We start from the raw sequence: 22,694 nt of genomic DNA, 5'->3' as shown, positions 1-22,694 counted from the left end.
ATTGTATACTATACAAATATGTAGCAACAAATTCCAGTATTATAATACACTGTTTACAAAGTTGAAAAACAGAACGAAGGCTATTTCTTGGTGCTTTCAAAAGATTTGCACGTTCATGACATTGGTTCTTTATCACTTGCAATATATGTCTTTTCTTTGATAGTGGTATATTTTCAAGGCATCTTAGCAATTAGCAACTTTAGGTGCTTAAATTGAAAATGAATGGAAAATTCAGATATTCCTAAACTTTTAATTTCATCATTCTTACTTAGTAACCACTCATAAGTTACCTAAACCTAAACCTACAGGGAAAAAAAAAACAAAAACTATATCAGAAATGGAAGAGTAGAAGAGTAGGGAGGGAAAAAAGAAGATTAAAAAAAAAAAAAGAGGAAACCACTAAAATTATATTAGCAGTGATTTAAAATATTGGGGGAGGGGTATCAGTCTACTACTTGTACATTTTACTCTGAGTGATAACAAAACAAATAATTCAGGTTAAGTAGCTGCACATAATAGTCAAAATCATCTCATGTGTACAGATAATCTCAACTGTAACCCAAGTGGGTTGGGAATAAAAGGACATGTTTGCCTGTGTAGAGGCCCATGCCTGTAATCCCAGTGGCTTAGGATGGAGAGTTCAAAGCCAGCCTCAGCAAAAGTGAGGTGCTAAGCAACTCAGTGAGACTCTGTCTCTAAATAAAATCAAAAAAAAGGGCTGGGGATGTGGCTCAGTGGCCAAGTGCCCCTAAGATCAATTCCTGGTACATGACCCTCTCCCAAAAAAAAAGGTGTTTCCTGACCACTTCAAATATCTTAAACTTCAGGGATGGATATGTATATTTATTATTATAAATAATTGTCTCACTGATCAATTCTCAATAGTGTTGAGAAGGCTTTTTTTTCCCTACATGTCAATTCAAGAGAAATAAACCACAACTTTGAGTAACATATCCTTACAATTTTTATTGCCTTCTTTATAAAAGGGAGCAATGAAAAAATAAGTGCTGCTTTTCAAGTAGGTAAATTGTTCAAATCTAGGCATATTTGAGAAGAAGCAATGTGGAGGTTGCACTCTAATCTTTTATCCTCATACAATAGACTGTTGTAAAGTTAGGTGGACCTTGAGTTACTCAAGTGGTTTCACTGATTTATAGACAAAGAAGCAGAAAACATTTGTGTCTTGGGCAAGGTTTAGTGCTTTTTCCATAATTTATTCAATATTCTAAATGAATGTTTTTAACAATTATTTTGTACAACCATACTCTTTTAAAAGTATAATATTTAAACCAGACAAAATTTAAAAGCCAAAGAAGTAGCTCCAGAGATTCTAATTAAATATTTTCTCTGCGATAGGGACCATAACCTAGGCATGGAGATTGCTGCTTCTGCACCAAAATCTTTCTCTGCTTCTTCCTCAGAAATAAAATTACATTGTACATATCTGCTCAGAAATATTAATATTTGCCAGTCTCTCATAATTTAGTTATATCACATCTAAGTTCTCTTCAAGGGAATGTAAGCTGACAGGGAATGTAGGCCAGTGTCTTAAGACCAGAAGAGGAAGAAGAAACCACATCTTCTCATGTTTTTCTCTCTTCCTTCCACCTGAAATCTGAATGTGGTAGCAACCAAATTTTGACCATACAGGTAAGGACAGTACCATTGAACAGTAGCAGTTCTCAAAATGTGGTTCCAGGAACTTCTGGTATCTCCCAGATCCTTTCAGGTGTCTGCTTTTTGGTTAATAATGATTTTAGTAGTAATATCCTACATTAATTGCTATACTTAGAAAAGTTATACCTGATGCTACTTTACATGGTATCATAAATATCATATAGAATAATGCAATGCTTAAAATAATATAAAATCATCATTTTAAGTTTTTACTTATACTCAGGGTCAAATGGTCAAGCACTTCCTTGAAACTGTCAGAATTGTGCTTCATCTACTGTTGAATAAGTTATATGATTAGACAGTAGCAACTGCTGTTCTTTTTATCACTTGCACATTTTTTATAACTTTGCTTTTAAGCAGGATTATTACAGCATCTCAGTTTATTCATTTAGCTAGTCATGTTCAATTACTGCATGCTGGCATAATAATTTGGTTTTGGTTGCCTAGCTTTATTTTCCACATATGCTAGACAATTCAGTCCTATATGAGATATTAGGAGGTAGCTAAGGGCTGATGGTGTAGCTCAGTAGTAGAGTGCTTGCCTAGCATATGTGAAGCCCTAGGTTCAATTCTGAGCACCAAAGTAAAAAAATGTACCTGAGATTATGCATGTAACCTTACATCATATTTAAAGTTGTCTCATGGTATAAATGAATAATTTACATTATTTTTTAAAACTCTGCCATAAAATAGCACATACCAAAATTCAGAAAGGAACTCGAGTTATTTGGCTGAACAGATTCTGCAGGCTTGCTTGCGGGGGAAGAACTACAGATGTCTGTAATGAAAAGAAAAAAACATAAGGGAAAAACTGAAGATAGACTCAGATTACTATTTATCAAAAGTACATAATTGTTGAGATTAAACATTTTCTCCAGAGTAACCAGCACTGCTAAATTTATCAGCATCAAATGTTAACAAAATATAGATGCTTAGAGATGGTTTGACATTATAATCTCATTTATGTGACTTGTTTCTTTTTTTTTAGAGTGATTTTTGTTTTGTTTGAATATTTTGTTTTAGTTGTAGGTGGACACAATACCTTTATTTTATTTTTATGTGGTGCTGCGGATCAAACCCAGGGCCTCATGCATGCTACGCGAGCCACAACCCCAGCCCTTATTTTGTTTTTTGCATAAGGTTATTTAGTAAAGCCTAATACTAAGGAAAATTCCCAAATGAATAAGATCCATCATATATAATGAATCAACTTATTAGGAGATTCAGATTTTGGCTTTGGACTTCCATCTTGTTTTGTCCTACTCTTAATACACTCCTAAATCTCCACATTAAATCATCTATGGCAAGTCTGATTTTTCTTAACATTATCCTCTATTCTCCTGGAATCTTTTTCACTGTTCACTTCACTTTCCAACCTACTTTTTTCCCACCATAAATAATTCTAATTTAGGACCATAGTCTTCCACAAGCACTGTTATTCTGCTTTGTTTGCTATTTTAGTTACTTATGTAGGCTTAAAAATATAATCATCTTCCCAGAACTTCAGTATGCACGTGTATCAGTTTCTGCCCAGTTTTGAAAACAATCCAGTGAAAATTTTGCACATTCACTGACTTACAATGAAAAAGAATTTCAGGTTTGCATATACTTTCTGACAAAGAACTAAAATGGAGAGAGATTAATTTTTTTATTTTCAACACTTCAAAATACAATGCAAAAAGTGCATACATGTGTTTGCATATACATAATATTACAATTCTAGAAACACCTTCCCCTTCTGAGACATACTTGACTACAAACTACTGGAATACATAGTAGATTTCACTCATATTCAGTTAACTAATACAATGTCCCAAGCACTGGCACTAAGAATAGACATGAGGTGAGGAAAATCAGGAGATGTCAATAATCTCTAGATTTGGATGTAAAATGAGAGATGTAAAACATCCCTTAGAAAGAAAAAAAAAAAAAAAAACCTGTCCCAAAGGGAAATATTGATTTATTACAAAGGAAGCAAAGAAGATTCTGTATATGTATATTAGAGGGAACTGCCATTTTGCATATTGGCTTGTTTAAGCTATTTTTATTCTATCTGTCCAACATGCATTCCCTCTTCTGTTAATAGGTGAACTGATTCTACCTTTAGATCAATGAAATGACTAATAACTAGGGTCGATTTTCATTGTTTTGTGCTTGGTACATTGGCATGGTCATACCAGATGTGTAGGTCTGTTCTCTCTCCTGATTTATCAGTGTCCACATGTAACAACTGTTAAATATCAGGTAGGATACTATCTTGCCTAATATTAAATATACTGGTAAGAACTGATTCAGGAATAGGCAAATGAACCTAGTCAAGACAATCAGACCCAATTAGCACTGGTCATCAGACTGTTGCTTAAGCAACCTGGAAAGAGCTATTTTTTTTTTTTTTCTGTCACAAGCCTAGAACATGGTAAAAGCTATCACAGAATGAAACAAAGCTGAGAGTTATGGAATGAGAAATTAGGTTCTAGTCTTCTAAGAGTTCCACCATATCCTGAAGCTGTGCCAACATTAATCTACCTGGAGTCTGTAGTTTCTTTATTTGATATCCCAAGACAGTGTTAGATCTAGAGAAAGAAAATTGGGTGTTTTATAAGCTAAGCAGATCAAATTCATCTTTGGTTGACGGCTCAATTCACTAATTTCTTGGCTCTTGGCTCTTTAATTTCCCCTGTTTCCTACCAAATTTTCCTTTTGAAATGTTTACATTCTCTTTTGAATGATGAGGATATATTGTACAACCACTCTTTAGCCATCATGGGTAAAAAATCAGTTCATGTTAGAGGTCCAGTATGATGGCAAATGATAGCAAACTATCAACACTCTGTAGTCTATAGCTAGTACAAACTCAGAAGAATAAAGTAACATTCCACCATAAACATTCTTACTTAGACTATAAATCATGTTTTCTCAGTGTTCTTTGTCCCTCCCTGTAGCTCTTGTATAATATCAACTGTTTATTCCTTCTTGACTAACCAAATTGATCAAATTTGTAAGAGGTATATCACCATGATTTATGTACTTTATGTTTGTAAATAAGGATTTCTAAGATAATGTCTCAAAGTTTCAAGAGTGAGTTTTATTTTCATTACAACATAGTGAAAATAGTAAGCAACAGACTTTTCCTGCTAATAATATTCGATAAAAATAGAAATGTGTCAATGCTTTGCTTATTTCATTGAATCAACACATTTGTTTCACAATATGCTTTGCTGTGATTATTTTCAAAAAAGTTAGACTTCTGGGAATTTTAAGTGACATACTTGTATGACAGCATCTTAAGATGGGTAGAAAGTACAAAACATTGTACTGCTGGGTGCAGTGGTGCTCACCTATAATCCAAGCAGCTTGGGAGGCTGAGGAGGGGATCACAAGTTCAAAGCCAGCCTCAGCAACTTAGCAAGGCCTTAAGAAACTTAGAGAGACCCTCTCTCAAAATAAAAAGGGCTGGAGATGTGGCTCAGTGGTAAAGCACCTCTGGGTTCAATCCCCGGTACCAAAACAATCAAACAAACATTGTACTAATTATTATTCTGTCTATACACAAAAAACATTCAGTCCCCTTGCTCCCTGTCCAATATTAACCTTGTGGAACCCAGCAAAGTACAATGTGTAGGAGTGAGTGCTCTGATCCATAAGACCCTGCAGAGGCTCTTTAGGAATGATAGTGTTCATTTCTTCTACAAGGAGATAATATAAAGAAAATTGCATAATTGTAAATGATAGATATTCTAAAAAATAAGTACACAGAAACTTACTTTTTTTCATGTTTCTCAAAATTTTCAAACTCTACAAAAGTGAAGAAAAAGGTTAGTTTGTTTCCCTGTAAAATTGAAAATATTTTAGTGTGATAGACATATAAATTTAAGTAAAAAGGACTAAGTTCCTTAAAAATGACCATGAAAATGCAGTTGTTTTTCATCTTGCTATTTTTAATTCAGTGCAAAATCTCCACTTGGTTTTATCTTGCTATTTTTACCACCCATATAAGACCACATATTTAGAAATAATGCTATTAGAATGTCAGGAGTAAAAATGAATTTTCCACTTCTCTCCTTTATTAGGAGCATTCCAGAACCCACAATGACTTCTGCATATAGCAATGATACATAATCCTTCCCATTCCAGTCAAGAATTTTTTCCAGCCAATCATGTTTTGTACTCAGTTCACTGAGGCCTACTCCCATACTGTAACCATGATACTTCCTTTTCTCACCTTTCAGCAAACCCATGCCCTCAGCCGCCTTTATGGAAGCATCTTTTCCAGGAACCCACCTAAATTTCTTTACATTTCCTCTGCATGTATGTTTTTAATCTGTTCCATTCTTATTTTATTATTCATGATAATTTTCATATAGGTCTCACATAGGTATTCTGTTCCAAGAGATTAACCATACTTTCTTCAAGGGCAGGCAATTGTGTTTTATGACATCTATTTTCCTAATACCTAAGAGAACTACAATCTTCCATATAATAGATAATTAAGAAATTATTTTTTGTAAATTTTTAGATTTTTAGAAAGTAATTTATGATTCAAAAATCTTAGTGAGGGAGCTGGGAATATAACTCAATTGGTAGAGTGCTTGCCTTGCATGCACAAGGCCCTGAGTTCAATCCCCAGCACCACCAAAAAAAAAAAAAAAAATCTTAGTGAAAATGCTCCCATTTGGGCTGGGCATGGCAACACACACCTATAATACCAGTTACTCAGGAGGTCAAGGCAGGAGAGTCACAAGTTTGAGGCCAGCCTGGGCAATTTAACAAGACCCTATCTCAAAATAAAAAGAATCTGAGGAGGGAGCACTTGCCTAGTATGTCAGGGGCCATGGGTTTAATCCCAAGTTCCACAAAAAAATAAATAAGCTTCCATTCTTGTTCTCCATCTACCCAGTTGCTAACGCTCCCCACTTCCATAGATAATCATGTTTGTTTGTTATATAAGTCCTTCTAGAGTTACTTATGAATATACAGATAGATCACATTTTCCCTTTTTAAGCAAAAGTAAATATATATAAAAACATTGAGAGTCCTCATTCTTTTTTTTAGCTGCATAGTATTCTATCATATGGATATACTGTAATTTATGATTTATCATAAGTTCCCCTAATGATTAACATTTGTGTTGTTTCCAATTATCTGCTCTTATAATACTGAAATCAATACCTGGTATACATGCAATTTTGTGTGTGTGCAAGCATTTGTGTAGAATAAATTCCTAGAAGTGAAATTGTTATATCAAAAAATATATGTATTTGTAATTTTGATATTACTAATTACTCTCTATAGAAGTTGTACCATTTCACATTCTCACCAACAAAGTAGGCCTATGCTTATTTCCCTGTAGCATTCCCAACATAGATTATAATCAAACTTTTGGAATTAGCATTCTAATAGATGGAAAGCAACGTTTTTTCATTTGTGATTTTTTTTTCTCTTATTATGGATGAGGTTGAGAATACCAAATGTTTAAAAGACAGAACATGTTCATTTGTTTTCTTTGAAATATCCAAACATGTATTTTTTACCTATTTTTATTTTAGGGTTATTATTTTCTGTAAATTTCTAGCAGCTCTTTTCCTATTTAAAAAAATTCATTTATGGTTTTATGCCAGTTTTAAGCATATTTTTCTCCAGTTCATTTTTTGTCTTTTGTTTTTAAGATGATTTTGGCAGGTGGTGGTGGGGGGAACCATGCAAAATATTCTGTTTTATTTGGTTGAATTTATGTATTTTTTTCTTAAAGCTTCTGGTTTATTAGTCACATTATAAAGGTCATTCATACTCCAGGGTTATAAAGGAATCTTTCAAAGTTATTTTTTTAAGTACTTCTATAAGTTGGGAGTTTTGTGTTTGCTTGCTTGCTCGTTTTTTTTTTAAATCCTTTAGCAATCTGGAATTTATCCTAGTGTAGATGTAAGTTATATATCCTACTTTTCCCCCCTAGGTAGTTATTTATTTAATACAACTACAATTAAACTATCCATCCTTATCCTCTGACTTGAGATATACCTTCATCACAGGCTAATTCCTACATATACTTTTACCTATTCCCCTTCTATTCTGTTGGTGGGTCTTTTCATATACCAATATCAACCTATTTTAATTATTGAGACCTTATAATATTTTAATATCTAGTAAGGCTACTCTCCTTTCATTATATTTATTTGTTTATTTATTTCCTTGCTTGCTTATTTGCAGTTTTCTGGCTATTCTTGCTTTTTCTTCCTCTACCCACATGAACTTTAGGATCAATTTGTCTAGTTCCAGGAATAAACAAGTTGGTAGTTTTATTAAGCATCTTTTAAATTTATTAAACAGCCTTAGGGAGGAGTAAATTCTGAATGCATTTTTCTTCATTTTGGTTTCTGTTAATTTTGATTATTGTGAGATCAACAGTTTTAGTATAGAGATTTAATCTAATTTTCCATCCAAATGCTGGGGAAGGGAAAAACCTTTAGTAAGGAAAGCTTCTGGTACCCATTTTCTAAATCTCCCATCTTCTTTACCTTACTCCTTGTGAAGCTTTTTCCCGGAGTCTTCAATGTTTGTTTTGAAGATGTCAAATTTTTCATGGTTTCAGGACAACTGGTAGTACAAATTTCTATAGATTTGGCCTGCATACCTTGAACAAAGATAAAAGGGGGAAAATGTTTGGTTGCAGAGTTTTTTAAGCCTTTGGGATATATATATATATATATATATAAAATGTATATATTCAGCGATACTCAGTATTTCTTGACTTTTTAAGGCATTATTTGTACTACATATTGTACGATTTAGAAAATGTGTTCTTTTAGCTCAGTGGTAGAGTGTTTGCCTACCCTTCATGAGGCCTCTGATTTCACACCCAGCACTACAAAAAAAAAAGAATATGTATTCTTTTATCTTATTTAATCATTCTTTGTTCTTTTCCACTTGGGTCTTTATTAACCTTTATTTTGGTGTTATTGTTTGGATATGAGGTGTCTTCCCAAAGTTCACGTGTGAGACAATGCAAGAAGGTTCAGAGGAGAAATGATTGGGTTGTAAGAGTCTTAACCCAATCAGTGATTTAATCCCCTGATAGGGATTAACTGAGTGGTAAGTGAAGTGGAGGGTGTGGCTGGAGGGATTGGAATTGGGGCGTGGCTTAGGGGTATATATATTTGTATCTGGTAAGTGAAGTCTCTCTCTGCTTTCTGATGATTCCAGCTGCTTCCCTTTGCCACACTCATCTGCCATGATATTCTGCCTCACCTTGAACCCTGAGGAATGGAGCCAGCCTTCTGTGGACTAAGACCTCTGAAACCATGAGCCCTCAAATCAATTTTTCCTTCTTTAAAATTGTTCTGGTGGGATCTTTTAGTCACAGCAACAAAAAGCTGACTAAAACAGGGTGGGTACCAGGGACTGAACTCAGGGACATTTGACCACTGAGCCACACCCCCAGCCCTATTTTGTATTTTATTTTATTTAGGGACAGGGTCTCACTGAGTTGCTTAGTGCTTCTCTGTTACTGTGGCTGGCTTTGAATTCTCTATTCTCCTGCCTTAGCCTCGGGAGTCACTGGGATTACAGGCATACACCACCACACCAGGCTTTATTAACCTTTTAACAGTCTCATTTTTATAACTTTTTTGAAAAGAAAGTATTGTGACTTACAGTCTTCATCAGCAAGAAGGAAGGATTCTAAGGTTCTTTCTGGGAGTGGAGGTGGTGGGGGAGAACAATCTTGATGGAGATCTGTAATAATAAAAGTATACAACAAAACAAACCTATCTCTTAAAAGTCTTAAAGTCAAGACCTTTTTGGCTTTGTATAATTTTTATAACTAATTTTACTCTACAACCATCAAATAAAAAATTATCTGTACAGTGACCAGAACCTCAAAAACTTTGTCCTCCTCTCTCTTTAGCCCATATGTCTATGATTCATCAAAACTTATAGCTCACTTGCATATGAATTCTTCCAGAGAAATTGAAACTGAATTTAATCAAGCTTCTATCCTAACTTCTATTTTACAGGGAAATCCTGGAAATAGAGGAACATGTTAAATAAAACCATGAAAATACATTTAGTTAAATTCAGAATGTTAAGTAGTCTTTAGTTCCAGTCTCTTCAAGAAATACAGGAGAAAATATAAAAAGATTAAAGATTTTAATCTTTAAGACTGTTAAAGATTTTTAAAAGACTTAGGAAATATATAAATCCAATGCAATGTATAGACTTTGTTTGAATCCAGATTCAAATAAATCAACCATAGAAAGATATTTGAGATATTTGAGAGAACTGAAGACAGTTTGGATATTAGATAATATAAAGGCATTATCGTTAATAATAATAATAATTAGTAATAATATTATTATGATAGTTTTAAAATATTTAGAATTTTCCATAAAAAGGATTTTAAATAAGTTATTTTCCCATGATATAAACTCCTAAAGATACAGATGATGTTCCATTGACATAGCTTCTCATTATACAGTGCTAAGTATTGTTAATATTATGTGAACACCTTTTGAAAATAAAAGTTCAGTTAAGTACTATCGTTTTACCTGTCATTGGTCACTGGGAGTTTTCAGGTCTTTGAATTTGTCTGTTAAGCAAGTTTTCTTGTTTATTTCTCTGATGCTGGTAATATATATAAGCACAGTACTTATTTCTAGCACCTCATATAATAATTGTCATACAATAGGCACTTAATAAATATTTGATATAAATATTTGATAAACTAGTTTATCATTTAGTTTGCTATTAGGAAATATTCTGAAAACTATAGCTGTCAACTACATCTGCTGCACTATATTAAAGATATCCTAGCAGATATCTTCCCAAAATACCATTTCATCTGAATGCTTCCCTGATGAAGGATTCACAGTATCGATTATTTACTGCATTAAAATTGAATTAATCACAGGGCACAGTGGCACATCCTTGCAATCCCACTATCTCGGAGACTGAGGCAGGAGGATTATAAATTTGAGGCCAGTCTGGGCAATTTGGCAAGACTCTGTCTCAACATAAAAAACTAAAAGGACTGGGGATGTAGCTCAGTAGTCATGAGTTCCTGGGTTCAATCCCTAGTACTGCAATTAAAAAAAAAAAAAATTCCTCTGGCTACCTTTGTGTGTGTGGTAAAATACACACAAGATTTATCATGAGTACATTCACAGTATTGTGCAACTAACACCACTAATTCCAGAACATTTTCCTTCACTCCCAAAAGGAAACTGAACCCATTAAGTAATTACTCTCTAGTCCCTCTTTTCCTTAGCCCCTGCCAACCACTGATCTGCTTTCTGCCTCTGTGAATTTGCCTGTTCTAGAGATTACATCCAACTAGCTTTCAGGTCCTTCAAAATCTTATTAAGCTGCCCAGGCTGGCCTCTAACTTCTGATTCTCCTGCCTCAGTCTTCTAAGTGGCTGGGATTACAAATGTGCACCACTCCTCCTGAAAAGTTAAAGAATTAAGTGAGCAGAAAAAATTTTTGAGAGTCACACTGTTAATGATAGTAAAATCTATATAATGGAATGCTGCTAATCTTTAAAATTTATTTCAAATAAAAATTGTACATATTAATGGAGTACCATGTGATGTTTTGATACATGTATACAGTGTGTAATGCTTATACCAGGTTAAATATATCTATCTCCTTTAATATATCTCATTTCTCCATAGTAAAAACATTCTTCAAAGTCATGAGCTGGGGCTGTAGCTCATTGGTAGGGCACTTGCCTAGCATGTGTGAGGCACTGGGTTTGATCCTCAGCACCACATAAAATAAATAAATAAAATAAAGGCATTGTGTCCATTACAACTAAAAAAAAGGTTAAAAAATTGCAAAGCCCTTTGCTTTACATAGCATATAATTGTTTTCAGAGTCACCCTGCTATGCAAAGCACCCAGAACTTTGTACTCCTAATTACAGCAGTACCGACTGTTAAAATTTCCAGTTTCATCCATGTTGCCACAAACAACAGATTTTCATCTTTTAATGGCTGAATAATATCCTATTATATATATGTACCACATTTTAAATAAAATTTAATATTAATAAAATCCATCCATTGATCAGTGGATGAATACTTAGTTTTTTTTTCTATTTCTTGGCTATTATGAATAGTGCTACAATGAACATGGGAGTGCAGATATTTATTAACATACTGATTTCATTTTCTTTGGATGCAGAACCAGTAATGGGATTATGTGGTATTCTAACTTAAATTTTTAGGAACTTCCATACTGTTTGCAATAATGGCTGTGCTAATTTTTTCCACCAACAGGGTGCAAGTTCCTCTTTTTTCCACATCTTTACCAGCGTTTGTTATCTTTGGTCTTTTTGATAATGGCAATTCCCCCTGGGGTGAGGTGATATCTCATTGTGGCTTTGACTTGCATTTCCCTGAGAAGTAGTGATTTTGAGTATCTTTTCATATACCCGTTGGCCATTGAAAAATGTCGTTTTGAAAAATATCTATTTAGATCTGTTGTCAGGTTTTTTGATAATTACTATTGAGTGGCTTTAGTTCTTATGTGTTCTGTATATCAACCCCTTGTCAAATGTATAGTTTGCAAATATTTTCTCCCATTCTGTAGTTTTTTTCTTCATTCTGATGGTTGTTTCTTTTGCTGTACAGAACACTTTTATTTGCTATAATCCCATTTATTTTTGCTTTTGTTTCCTACGTTTTTGGAGTCTTGGCCAAGGAAATCCTTGCCCATTCCAATGTCCTGAAGCATTTTCCCTGTTTTCCTCTAGTAGTTTCATAGTTTCAGGTCACACGTTAAAGTCTTTATTTTGAGTTGATTTCTATAACTGGAGAGAGACAGAGGTCTAGATCCATTTTTCTACATATGGTTTGGATATGAGATGTCCCCCCAAAGCTCCTGTTTTAATGCAGGAATATTTGGAGTTAAAATGACTGGATTGTGAGAATTGTAAACTAATCAAGTTATCCTAGTTTTAATGGATTAACTGGGTAACAGGTGGGGCATGAATGGAGAAGGTAGGTCACTTGGGGTATTCCCTGGAAGGGTTCATCTTCCCAGGGGCCCTTTCCCCTTTCTCTCTCTGCTTCTTGAGCATAGCGGCACTCCCTCACCACACCCTTTCACCATAATGTTCTGCCTCACCTTCAGCCCAAAGCAAGGGAGTCTGCCCACCACAGACTGAACTTCTGAAACTGTGAACTAAGATGTTTACTAATTTTCCCAGCACCATTTATTAAAAATACCATTCTTTTTCCAATTCATATTTATAGCATTATTGTTGAAAATCAGTAGATGAGAGTTTCTTTCTAATATCTCTATTCTTTTCCTCTGGTCTGTGTGTCTGTTTTTAATGTCCATACCATGCTATTTGGATTAATGTAATTTTGTATCATATTTTATAATGTATTCTGAAGTCAGGTAGTGTAATGCCTTTTGCTTTGTTCTTTTTGCTCAAGAGTGCTTTGGTTATTCAATTCTAAAAGATCCTATCTGAATTTTTTAAATTTGTATTTATTTATTTTTAAAATTTTATTTGTTCTAATTAGTTATACATGATAGTAGAATGCATTTATACATTTTGAAAAATCATACATAAATGAGGTATAAATTTCATTTTTCTGATTATACATATAGCAGGATCACATCATTCCTGCAAATATTTTTTAAAATACTCTAAGGAACAGAATGCTAAAATCCTGTCTTCACCTTGCCCACAACAAAACAAATGTTGTAGTTTGAGAAAAATCAAGAAATAAATCAATAAATTAGCAGAAGTTACTATAAGACCCATGAGGCCTCCTGAGGTGAATTACTCTAAACGTAAAGAGTTGTTCTTACAGTATAAATACTTAGGGCTAAATATATAAAACCAAAAGAAATTTTTACCTGATTTGGGACTCTGGAGTTTTACATTCTAAAAGAACAAAATAAAAGTGAAAGAACAATATATACACACATAAATTCAAAACAATAAATAACATTTCTGAAAATCATTTTTCAAAATATACCTATAAACATGAAATGTAGACCCAAGTTTTCCTAATTCATAAGTGTGCTTGAGTACACAGTTTTATATAAAATTTTATAGATTTTTATATCACATGGCAGTTGTCATAAATTAATCCCCTTCTGACTTGTTTCTTTCCTACTTAAAACACTTTTCTGAGACTTTCCTTGGATATAAGTAGTTGAAATTATAGTTACTTCATGACATTGGAAAAGAAGTGATTAATCTTTGCTCTGAGAGTTAAGATAAAGATCATTACATGTGTACATATTGTTAACAATTATAACAAGTACTAGTGCATTAAAAATGTAATTTAAGAGGTAGAAAGTATTTGTCTACCAGCATTGTAATGGTAGGAACTTTTAAATGTTTGTTTAGTTAATAACTTTTCTTATCTCTGAAAATTTAATATTGTTGGTTCAAAGCATATACAGAAATGTATAACAGATTGTTAGAAGTGTAGATGTTTTTTATTCTAGATACAGGAAACATTATTCCAAAAGGTCTACCTTACACATGTCATTTAAAAAATTACTCTTTTTAACGTTCTCAAAACTAACATGACTACTATAAATAAGCTACCGGCATATAAGATATTGATCTTCGCTTTAACTATAAGAATCAGCCCAAAGGTTTCTTCTTTCACTGTCTCCTTGATCACTTGGACCTGAAAGTATCTTCTACACTTCAAATCTCCTTTTCTTTTATAGAACATTGATCATCTTGTTATAATAAATATAGACAAGGTAAAGACATCCTATTTCTCAACTTCAAGTTTCTTGAGGTCAAGAATTATGTCTTACACATTCTTCTTATTCCCCACATCCTCCAGTACATTGTATGTAGCGTCTACTTAAATAGAATGTTAGGCATTAAAAATACATGGAATGAAATTATAGTCTGTTCAATCTACATGAACAAAGTCAGAAAAAAGTTATCAACCTTGCTTGGCCTAAGTCTTACGGAGCCATCAAATTTCTTTGATTCAGATATTCCACTCCATTCCAGTGAGGTTCCAATTTTCACCATCACAGTTGGAGATGAGGATGTGGGAGCACTTGTTGAGAATTCACCTAGAAGAAAGTGAATATGACCCAATTCTTAGGAGTGATGCTCTTTGAGAAATCAAATGTTTTGCCAGATGCCATGGCACAAACCTATAATCCCAGTAAGTGGGAGACTGAGGCAGGAGAATTACAAGTTTGAGGCCAGCCTCAGCAAATGTAGCTTAGCGGTAAAGCACCCCTAGGTTCAATCCCCAGTCACCAAAAAAAAAAAAAAAAAAATGTTGCTCATTCAACTATACTCACCTGCCTCCTCTACTACAATGAAAGACTCAGGCGTCCGTTCAGGAAGTGGAGGGGGGATTTCATCATCCATTCTAGGAGAAGTTGCTATGCAAAATGTCAGAAATACAATCACAATTTTTAATAAGAACAATCCAAAAGAAATTTGTACATTATAACCTAACGCTAACATAAATTTAACAATTTATATTTAAATTCCATTAAAGCACTAACAACTATCTAGCTGGTCCTTATTCACTCAAGGAAAAAGCAGAACAAATTTGTCTTTAGGTGCAAACCCTGGAGCTTTTTATTTATTCTTCAAAATTTTTAATTTATTTTAAAAATGCCAAAGTATTTTTGATTGAGTTACTAAGTATTAAGATACTTTGGATTGATTTCTGCATAACTCTTTCCTTTTTTCTTTTTTACATAAAATATATAACAAAGTGTCATAAAGCACTTTGACACACCAAAGATTCAGTTACACAGTAGGTAAAAATTATAAATATTTTAGTATGCCTTCTTTATCCCACACAAAATCCCCAAAATATGGATGTTTTTCCTTTTATTTATTTGTCTATTTATTAATAAAACAAGGGTTTTACAGAAAAATTTAAATTCTATTATAAGAAGCTGCCACCAGATGGCATACATGTCAATGTTGCTACAATCCTTGAAAATGAGGATTTGTCTTTTTAATGATGATGATGCTCTGAGAAATCTAAGGTATTTAGGTTATCTAGAAGAAGAAGATACACAAATTATAAAACAAGATTAAAGTATATAAAGTAATCAAAGAAGAAACTTCCTAGATTCAGATAAAATATTTTTACAACAATGTTATAAATAATCTATCTATAGAGAAACACTGTACATGGGCTGGGAGTGTAGCTCAGAGGTCAAGTACTTGCCTGGACTGGCATGCACCAGGACCTGGGTTTCACCCCTGGGACCAACAAAAAGAAACTACCCAATAAAGAATGTTATAAAACAAAACTTTTTCTCTACTATCTAAGTAGAATGTTATTAGTAAATTATCTGATGGTATGTTTAAGAGAATTAAACTTGCTCTTTGCTTTCCCTCATTTTCTTTCACATCAAATTATTATAACCTGGGCTGGAGATATAGCTCAGTGGTGAACACATGCATAGCTTGCCTGAGGCTCTTGTTTCAATCCCTAGCACTTCAAAATAATGATTATAATAGTTTCTTAACAGGATCTTCACTTCTACTTTCAGATGAATGAGCTGAACAAAACAATACACATAATATGCAGAATCCAGAATTGTAAAAGAGATAAAGTATGAAAGTAAAGGTACATTCTAAGATAAAAGTCTTACATAAACTACCAATCAGATATTCTCATCTATTAAGTTATTACGAAAGGAAAGGAAATCAGGTCTTCCCCTTTCAACTCCTGCAGGAACAGAATTCAGTGCTTAACAATATGTTAAACTCATTAGAGCTACATGATTATGCAACGAAACTTTCGAGTGATCATGTGGTACTGTTGATCAGATCTTTTCCATTGTTCTTTGGAAGTTGTTTCTGTATATTAAGAATAAACTGTGGGCCTTTGATGAACATTTCTAGGAATGAGGATTGCCTTCTTTAGGAGTCTTATTGTTAACTCAGATCCTATCCTGCACCAGATCTGAGTGCCTCCCCTGCCACCTGTTTCGTGGAATACTATATGTTTTATACTGTTTTTAGCTTATCACATTGTTAAAACACTCCTGGAATTTATTTCTTTAAAGAGGAGAAGAAGAAAAAGAAGTAGAGGAAGAGATGGGGTAGGGTGAGAGAAACCAAATGTTCTGTAGAAGCAAAGTGAAATCTAACATGCATACAAACTTTAAAAAATAACTTACCCACTGTGGCTGCCTCTTGTTTCAGTGATGGAGAAGAACTGTTCAGAGGATTCAATGCCAAAGAATCATATGAATTATAATAAGAAAAAAGGATTGAAGAGGATGTTGGCAACAAAGAAGAAGGCAAAACAGTTACATCTTTTTTCTCAGGTAAATCCAGAGACATTTTAGAGTCAGCACTACTTGGAGGCACTGATGAAAAATAAGGATCTTCCACCAAAGACATATAAGAACAGACACCAAAAGCACTGGAGTCATGCTGCTTTTCATTAAAGGCATTACACACTTGGTGCTTAGAGTCATATGGCAGTGAATAATTCAGTTCTTCTGAAGAAACATGCATCACTCTTTGAGACTGCAATTTGACAGGATGAGAATCATGAGATTGAGTTTCCAAATATGAAAAGGGTTCCTGAATGCCCAACTCTGTGGTTTTTCTCTGCTGTATGACTTCAAAAGGAGTTGATTTGGTCCTTATTATTGGCCCCTTTGAATTAAAACACCTTCCTTCTGCATTTACAGGCTTAGAATTAGGACATGCTCTAAACAAAATGGAGCTGAAGTCCAAACTTTGATGCTTTTGAAGGGGTTCCCCAACTATTGGTAATGCCTTAGTCTGCCATTTCGTGGTTGTATCAGCATTTTTGTTACAACCATAGTTTAACTCCAAAAAGTCAAAAGAAGGGCTTGACTTAGCAGAGTGCAAAATGAAATCTTCCTTAGCACTTATTTCAGAAGCCCTAAAGTCAAAGGAAGAAGCTTCTGCATTTCCTCTCTTCATCCTTTGTTTGATCTGCTGGTTCATCATTTTCTCTTCATTTATGATGCTGACACAAAAAAGAGAAATATAATAACAAGAGGGCTTTTCCCAATGCAACAATGAAGTACAAGTTGATATTCTTCTCTCAGTTAGTCAATACTTGTATAGGTAAAATTGTACTCACCATTCTGGTAAATTAGGGGAAACAGAGTTTGTTTGTCGAGTGATATTTTGTTCAGGAATGAAGTACCTTGCTTGAATCTTCAAAAGAAATAAATCAGAGATGATTTTTTAGTGAAACAATGTCCATGAAATACTTTAACATTCGGAGAACCAAGAAGTAATTTTTCAGAAAATATAAAGATCTAATTTATGAAAGATTTAGATGAGCTTCTGAAATATTGAACCCAGCAAGAACTTGTTCATATACAGAGATTAAAAGTATCAGAATAAAGGATGAATAGTGTTATAGACACTAAAAAGAATTTGCTTAAAGCATCATCTTTTCAAATATGGGAGTTTTAAAATGTTCTTCAGGGTAACTTCAGTCTTAAGAACATTCTATCTTCAGAAATTTTAGCATGTCAATCAAAGTTAATAGGTGCTTATTAGGTTCCTGTATCTATTTCATCTTATTTATTATTCTTCCTCATTTGCTCCAGGTATACTGGTCTGCTTGCCATTCTTCTAGCATGCCAAACTTGATTTCAATCCAATGCTTTTACACTTACTATTCCCTCTGATTGATATACTCTTGTTCCAGATTTTGCATGGTTACCTCTAAGTAATTAGATCTGCTTAAATGTCATGTGCCTAAGGAAATCATCCCTGAGCACTCAATCTAGCATCGTATTCCCATACCTATGCAGCCACTCTCAATCTTTATTTTCTTTTTTAGCAATTATCACATTAAGAAATTTGCTACTGTGATTCATAGAATCTTAAGGTATCATTGATCATAAAGTATATACTAATTTCAAAGACATTAAAATATTAAAAAAAGATACCACCTGCTATGGGTTTGTGTCACCTCAAAAGGTATGCTGAAATCTAACCCCTGATATCTGTGAACTGGAGTACTGTATCTAAAAGTCAATGAATGCAAAGGATTGCCCTAGAGCTATTACAGTCTGGTTCTGATGTCACTTAGATTTCAGACTTCTAGCTTCCCATACCATGAGAAAATAAATTTCTGTTGTTTTAAATCCCTCCTGTTTGTAATAGTTTTTATACCAGCCCTAGTAAACTAATACAGAGACATCCATAGTCACTTTTAATAATAGATAGAAAAACCAGACTAAAGATCAGTAAAGAAATAGAGGACTTGAAAAACACTGCAAGCTAAAGAGACCTAACAGGCATATAACACTCCACCAAAAAACAGCAGAATACATATTCTTCTCCAGTACAAGAATATTCTCCTGGAGAGACCATATGTTAGACCAGAAAACAAGTTTTAGTAATAGAACATGCCTTTCTTAATCACAATGAAATGAAACAAAATTGGAAATCGATAATACAAGGAATACCTGAAAATTCACATATTAAACAACACACTCTCAAACAATGGATTAAACAAGAAATCACAAAGGAAATTAGAAAATACCTGAGACAAATGAGAACAAAAAGACAACAAAACTTATGAGAAACAGTGAAAGCAGTGCTAAAAGGAAAATTTACAGCTGTAACTGCATACATTAAAATAGAAAGATCCCAAATCAATAGCCTGACTTCTATTACACTTTCAGGAACTAGAAAAAGAAGATCAAATCAAACCCAAAGCTAGCAGAAAAAAAGAAATAGTAAAGATTAGAGTGGAGATAAATGAAATAACTAGGAAAAGACAGAGTACAAATCCAAAAGTGTTCTTTGAAAAGATCAACAAAATTGGCAAACCTTTAGCTAGATTGGCTAAAGAATAAAAAAAAAAAAAAAAGGCTCAAATTACTAAAAGTCAGAGATTAAAATGTGGTCATTACTACCACTTTTACAGAAATAAAAAGAATCATAAGAGAATGTGATGAACAGCTGTACACCAACACATTGGATAACCTGGATAAAAATGGACAAATTCCTAGAGATGTCCAATCTACCAAAACTAAAGAAGAAATAGAAAATCTGAATAAACCTACAACTAGTAAGAAGACTGAATCAATACTCAAAAACCTCCCAACAAAGAAAAGTCTAGTAGCAAAAGACTTCTACCAAACATTTTTTAAAAAATTAAGATCAATACTCTAACAAATTCTTTCCAAAAAATTGAATAGGAAGGGACAAGTTCGAACTCATTCTATGAACTTAGCATTACCCTGTTACCAAAGCCAGACAAAGATCCTACAAGAAAAAGAAATTATAAGCAAGATACAGTGGCATATGCCTGTAATTTCAGTGACTCAGGAGACTGAGGCAGTGTCAGCAATTAAGCAAAATCCTGTCTCAACAATAAAAAGGGTTGGGGAAAGCTTAGTGCAATCCCCAGTATGTGAAAAAAATACAGACTGTTATCCTTTATGAATATTAATGTTAAAGTCCTCAAAATATTAGCAAACCAAAGTTAGTTGCATATTTTAAGGATTATATACCACAATCAAGTGGGATTTACTCTCAAAACAATCAGAGTTCAACATGCAAAATTGATGTAATTCACTACAATAATAGATGAAGAGGAAAAACCCCACATGATCATCCAAATTGATACAGAAAAGTTTAAGATAAAAATACTCATCAAACTAGGAATATAAGAAAACTTCCTGGACATGAGATGTAGCTCAGTGGTAGAGTGTGCCTACCATATATGAGGCTCTGGGTTTAATTCCCAGCACTGCAAGAAAAAAAAAAAAAAAAAAGATAAGAAAACTTTCTCAACACTATTAATACCTGTATTAGGGTTCTCTAGAGGAACAGAATCAACAGGAAGTATGATTATAAAAGGGGATTTATTAGATTGACTTACATGACCAGAAGCTGAATAGTTCATAGTGGCTGTCTGCAGGTTAGAAAGCTGGAAGAATCAGTAGCTGCAGAAGCCCCAGAACAAGAAGGATCAACAGTGCTACTCTAGTCCAAGACAAAGGCTTCTGAAAACTACCTGGAGAATCACTGACAGAGTCCACTTTGGAAAAGTGAAGAAGCGAGAGTCTGATATCCTCAGAGGATCAAAGCAGCAATCAAGAACCCATTCAAGAGTCCAGGTTGAATCTGCATCTGCTTCTTTGTTCCTCCAACTTTTATTCCATCCGAGCCACCATCCTATTGGGTGTTACTGCCCATGATTAGGGAGGGTCTCCGTTTCATTCACTATCCCACATTCTAATCATTCCTAGACACACCCTCATTGACACACCCAGAAGTCACTTAATCATTGGCATCTCTTAATCAAATCAAGTTGACAATTCAAATTAACCATTACAATACCATATATGAAAATCCACAGCAATCATGGTAGACTCAAAGCTTTACCCCTAAAATCAGAAGCAAGACAAAGATGCCAATATTTGCCACCTATATTCAACATAGGATTGAAGTAGTATAGTTCTAAAGTTTGAGTCTAAGCAATTGGGAAAGAAAAATAAAAGAAAGGCATCCAAATTGGAAAAGAGGAAGTAAAATTATCTTTATTTTCAGAAATGATCTTGTGTTAGGAGGATTACATGAAAAACCTGCTAGAGCTAATAAATTCAGCAAAGTTGCCAGGATCGATGTTGCATTTCTATATATACTAGCAATGAACTATATGAAAAGGACATTACAGAAATAATTCTATATATAATGACATAATATAAAATGCTTAAGTGTAAATTTAACCAAGTAGGCAAAAAACTTGTACACTGAAAACTACAATGTATTGTTGAAAGAAATTAAACAAGACATAGGCATTCCATATTCATAGAGTAGAAGCCTTAACACTCTTAGGTACTACCTAATCTACAGGGTCATTGCAATCCTTATCAAAAACCCAGTGGCAAAGTTTAAGGACTCATATTTCCTGACTTCATAATTTACTACAAATCTATAGTAATTAAAACACTGTGGGGCCAGGCATGGTGGTACATGTCTATATTGGGGTGTGGGGATGAGGCAGAAGGATTACAGGCCAACCTGAGCAACCTGGCAGGACTCCATCTCTTTAAAAAACAAAACAAAACGAAACAATGTGGTATTGTTGTAGGATGGACTATAAACCAATGTAATAGAAGACAAAGCCTAGAAATAAACCCTACTTATGTGGGCAAATGATTTTCAACAAAGGTGCCAAGATCATTCAATGAAGGACAGTATTTTTTTCAATACATGGTTCTAGGAAAACTAGATATCCAAAAGAATGTGGTACCTTCAGCAAAGATAAAAGTATATCCAAAAATTAACTTGAAATTTATCAAAGAAAATCATGTATGGCATGTACATTTGTAAGAGTTAAAACAATTTTTAAAAAGGTAGAATCTCCTTCACAATGGATTTGAACCTGATTTCTTGTATATGACTCCAAAGGCACAACAATTAAAGAAAAAGGGACAAATTAAGTTTATCAAAATGAAAAACTTTCATGTATAAAAGGACACAATCAAGCTGAGTGCAGTGGTGCATGCATATAATCCCTGCTACTTGGGAGATTGAGGCAGGAGGATCACAAATTCATGGTCAGCCCCAGCAACTTAGTGATACCTTGTCTCAAAAAATAAAGAAGACAGAGGATGTAGCTCAGTGATAGAACACCACTGGGTTCAATCACTAGTACCACATTAAAAAAGAAAGAAAGAAAGAAAAATGGTTGGGGAAGGGGGCACATAACAGAGTAAAAAGGCAACCCACAGAACGGAAGACAGTATTTATAAATCAAATATATGTTTAAGGATTAACAACCGGAATAGAGAGAGTATTCCTAAAAGTCAACAGCAACAAAATAAAAAAATCCAATTCAAAAATGGGTAAAAGACTTAAAGGGATTTTTTTTGAAGAGATATTTTTCCAAGGAAATATACAGCAGGGGATGCAGCTCAGTAGTAGTGTGCTTGCCTAGCATGTGTAAGGTCCTGGGTTCAATTCCCAGCACTAAAAAGGAAATAATCAGTGTATTTCATGTGAATTACCAAGAATATATACAAATGCACAAT

General features: G+C 33.8%; 1 protein-coding gene across 2 annotated transcripts in view; it reads right to left on the bottom strand.

Annotated features, from left to right (window-relative positions):
• Ptpn22 (protein tyrosine phosphatase non-receptor type 22) overlaps positions 1–22,694 on the bottom strand; it is a 55,869-nt gene that overhangs the window by 1,017 nt on the left and 32,158 nt on the right. Inside the window, exons 13-21 of one of the 2 annotated variants that reach the window (XM_047525868.1) lie at positions 17,768–17,844; positions 16,824–17,650; positions 14,973–15,056; positions 14,605–14,735; positions 13,542–13,569; positions 9,325–9,405; positions 8,190–8,305; positions 5,442–5,472; positions 2,378–2,455 (exon numbers count right to left, since the gene is read on the bottom strand). In XM_047525868.1, coding sequence (XP_047381824.1) covers positions 2,378–2,455; positions 5,442–5,472; positions 8,190–8,305; positions 9,325–9,405; positions 13,542–13,569; positions 14,605–14,735; positions 14,973–15,056; positions 16,824–17,650; positions 17,768–17,844 — 1,453 coding nt within the window. Of the gene's footprint in view, positions 1–2,377; positions 2,456–5,441; positions 5,473–8,189; positions 8,306–9,324; positions 9,406–10,217; positions 10,294–13,541; positions 13,570–14,604; positions 14,736–14,972; positions 15,057–16,823; positions 17,651–17,767; positions 17,845–22,694 lie in introns of those variants that run through there. The other variant, XR_007105082.1, reaches the window with a different exon arrangement.

The sequence above is a fragment of the Sciurus carolinensis genome, chromosome 1 (assembly GCF_902686445.1).
Source record: "Sciurus carolinensis chromosome 1, mSciCar1.2, whole genome shotgun sequence".
NCBI classification, from domain to species: Eukaryota; Metazoa; Chordata; class Mammalia; order Rodentia; family Sciuridae; genus Sciurus; species Sciurus carolinensis.
This window is presented reverse-complemented; position numbering and strand designations above follow the sequence as displayed.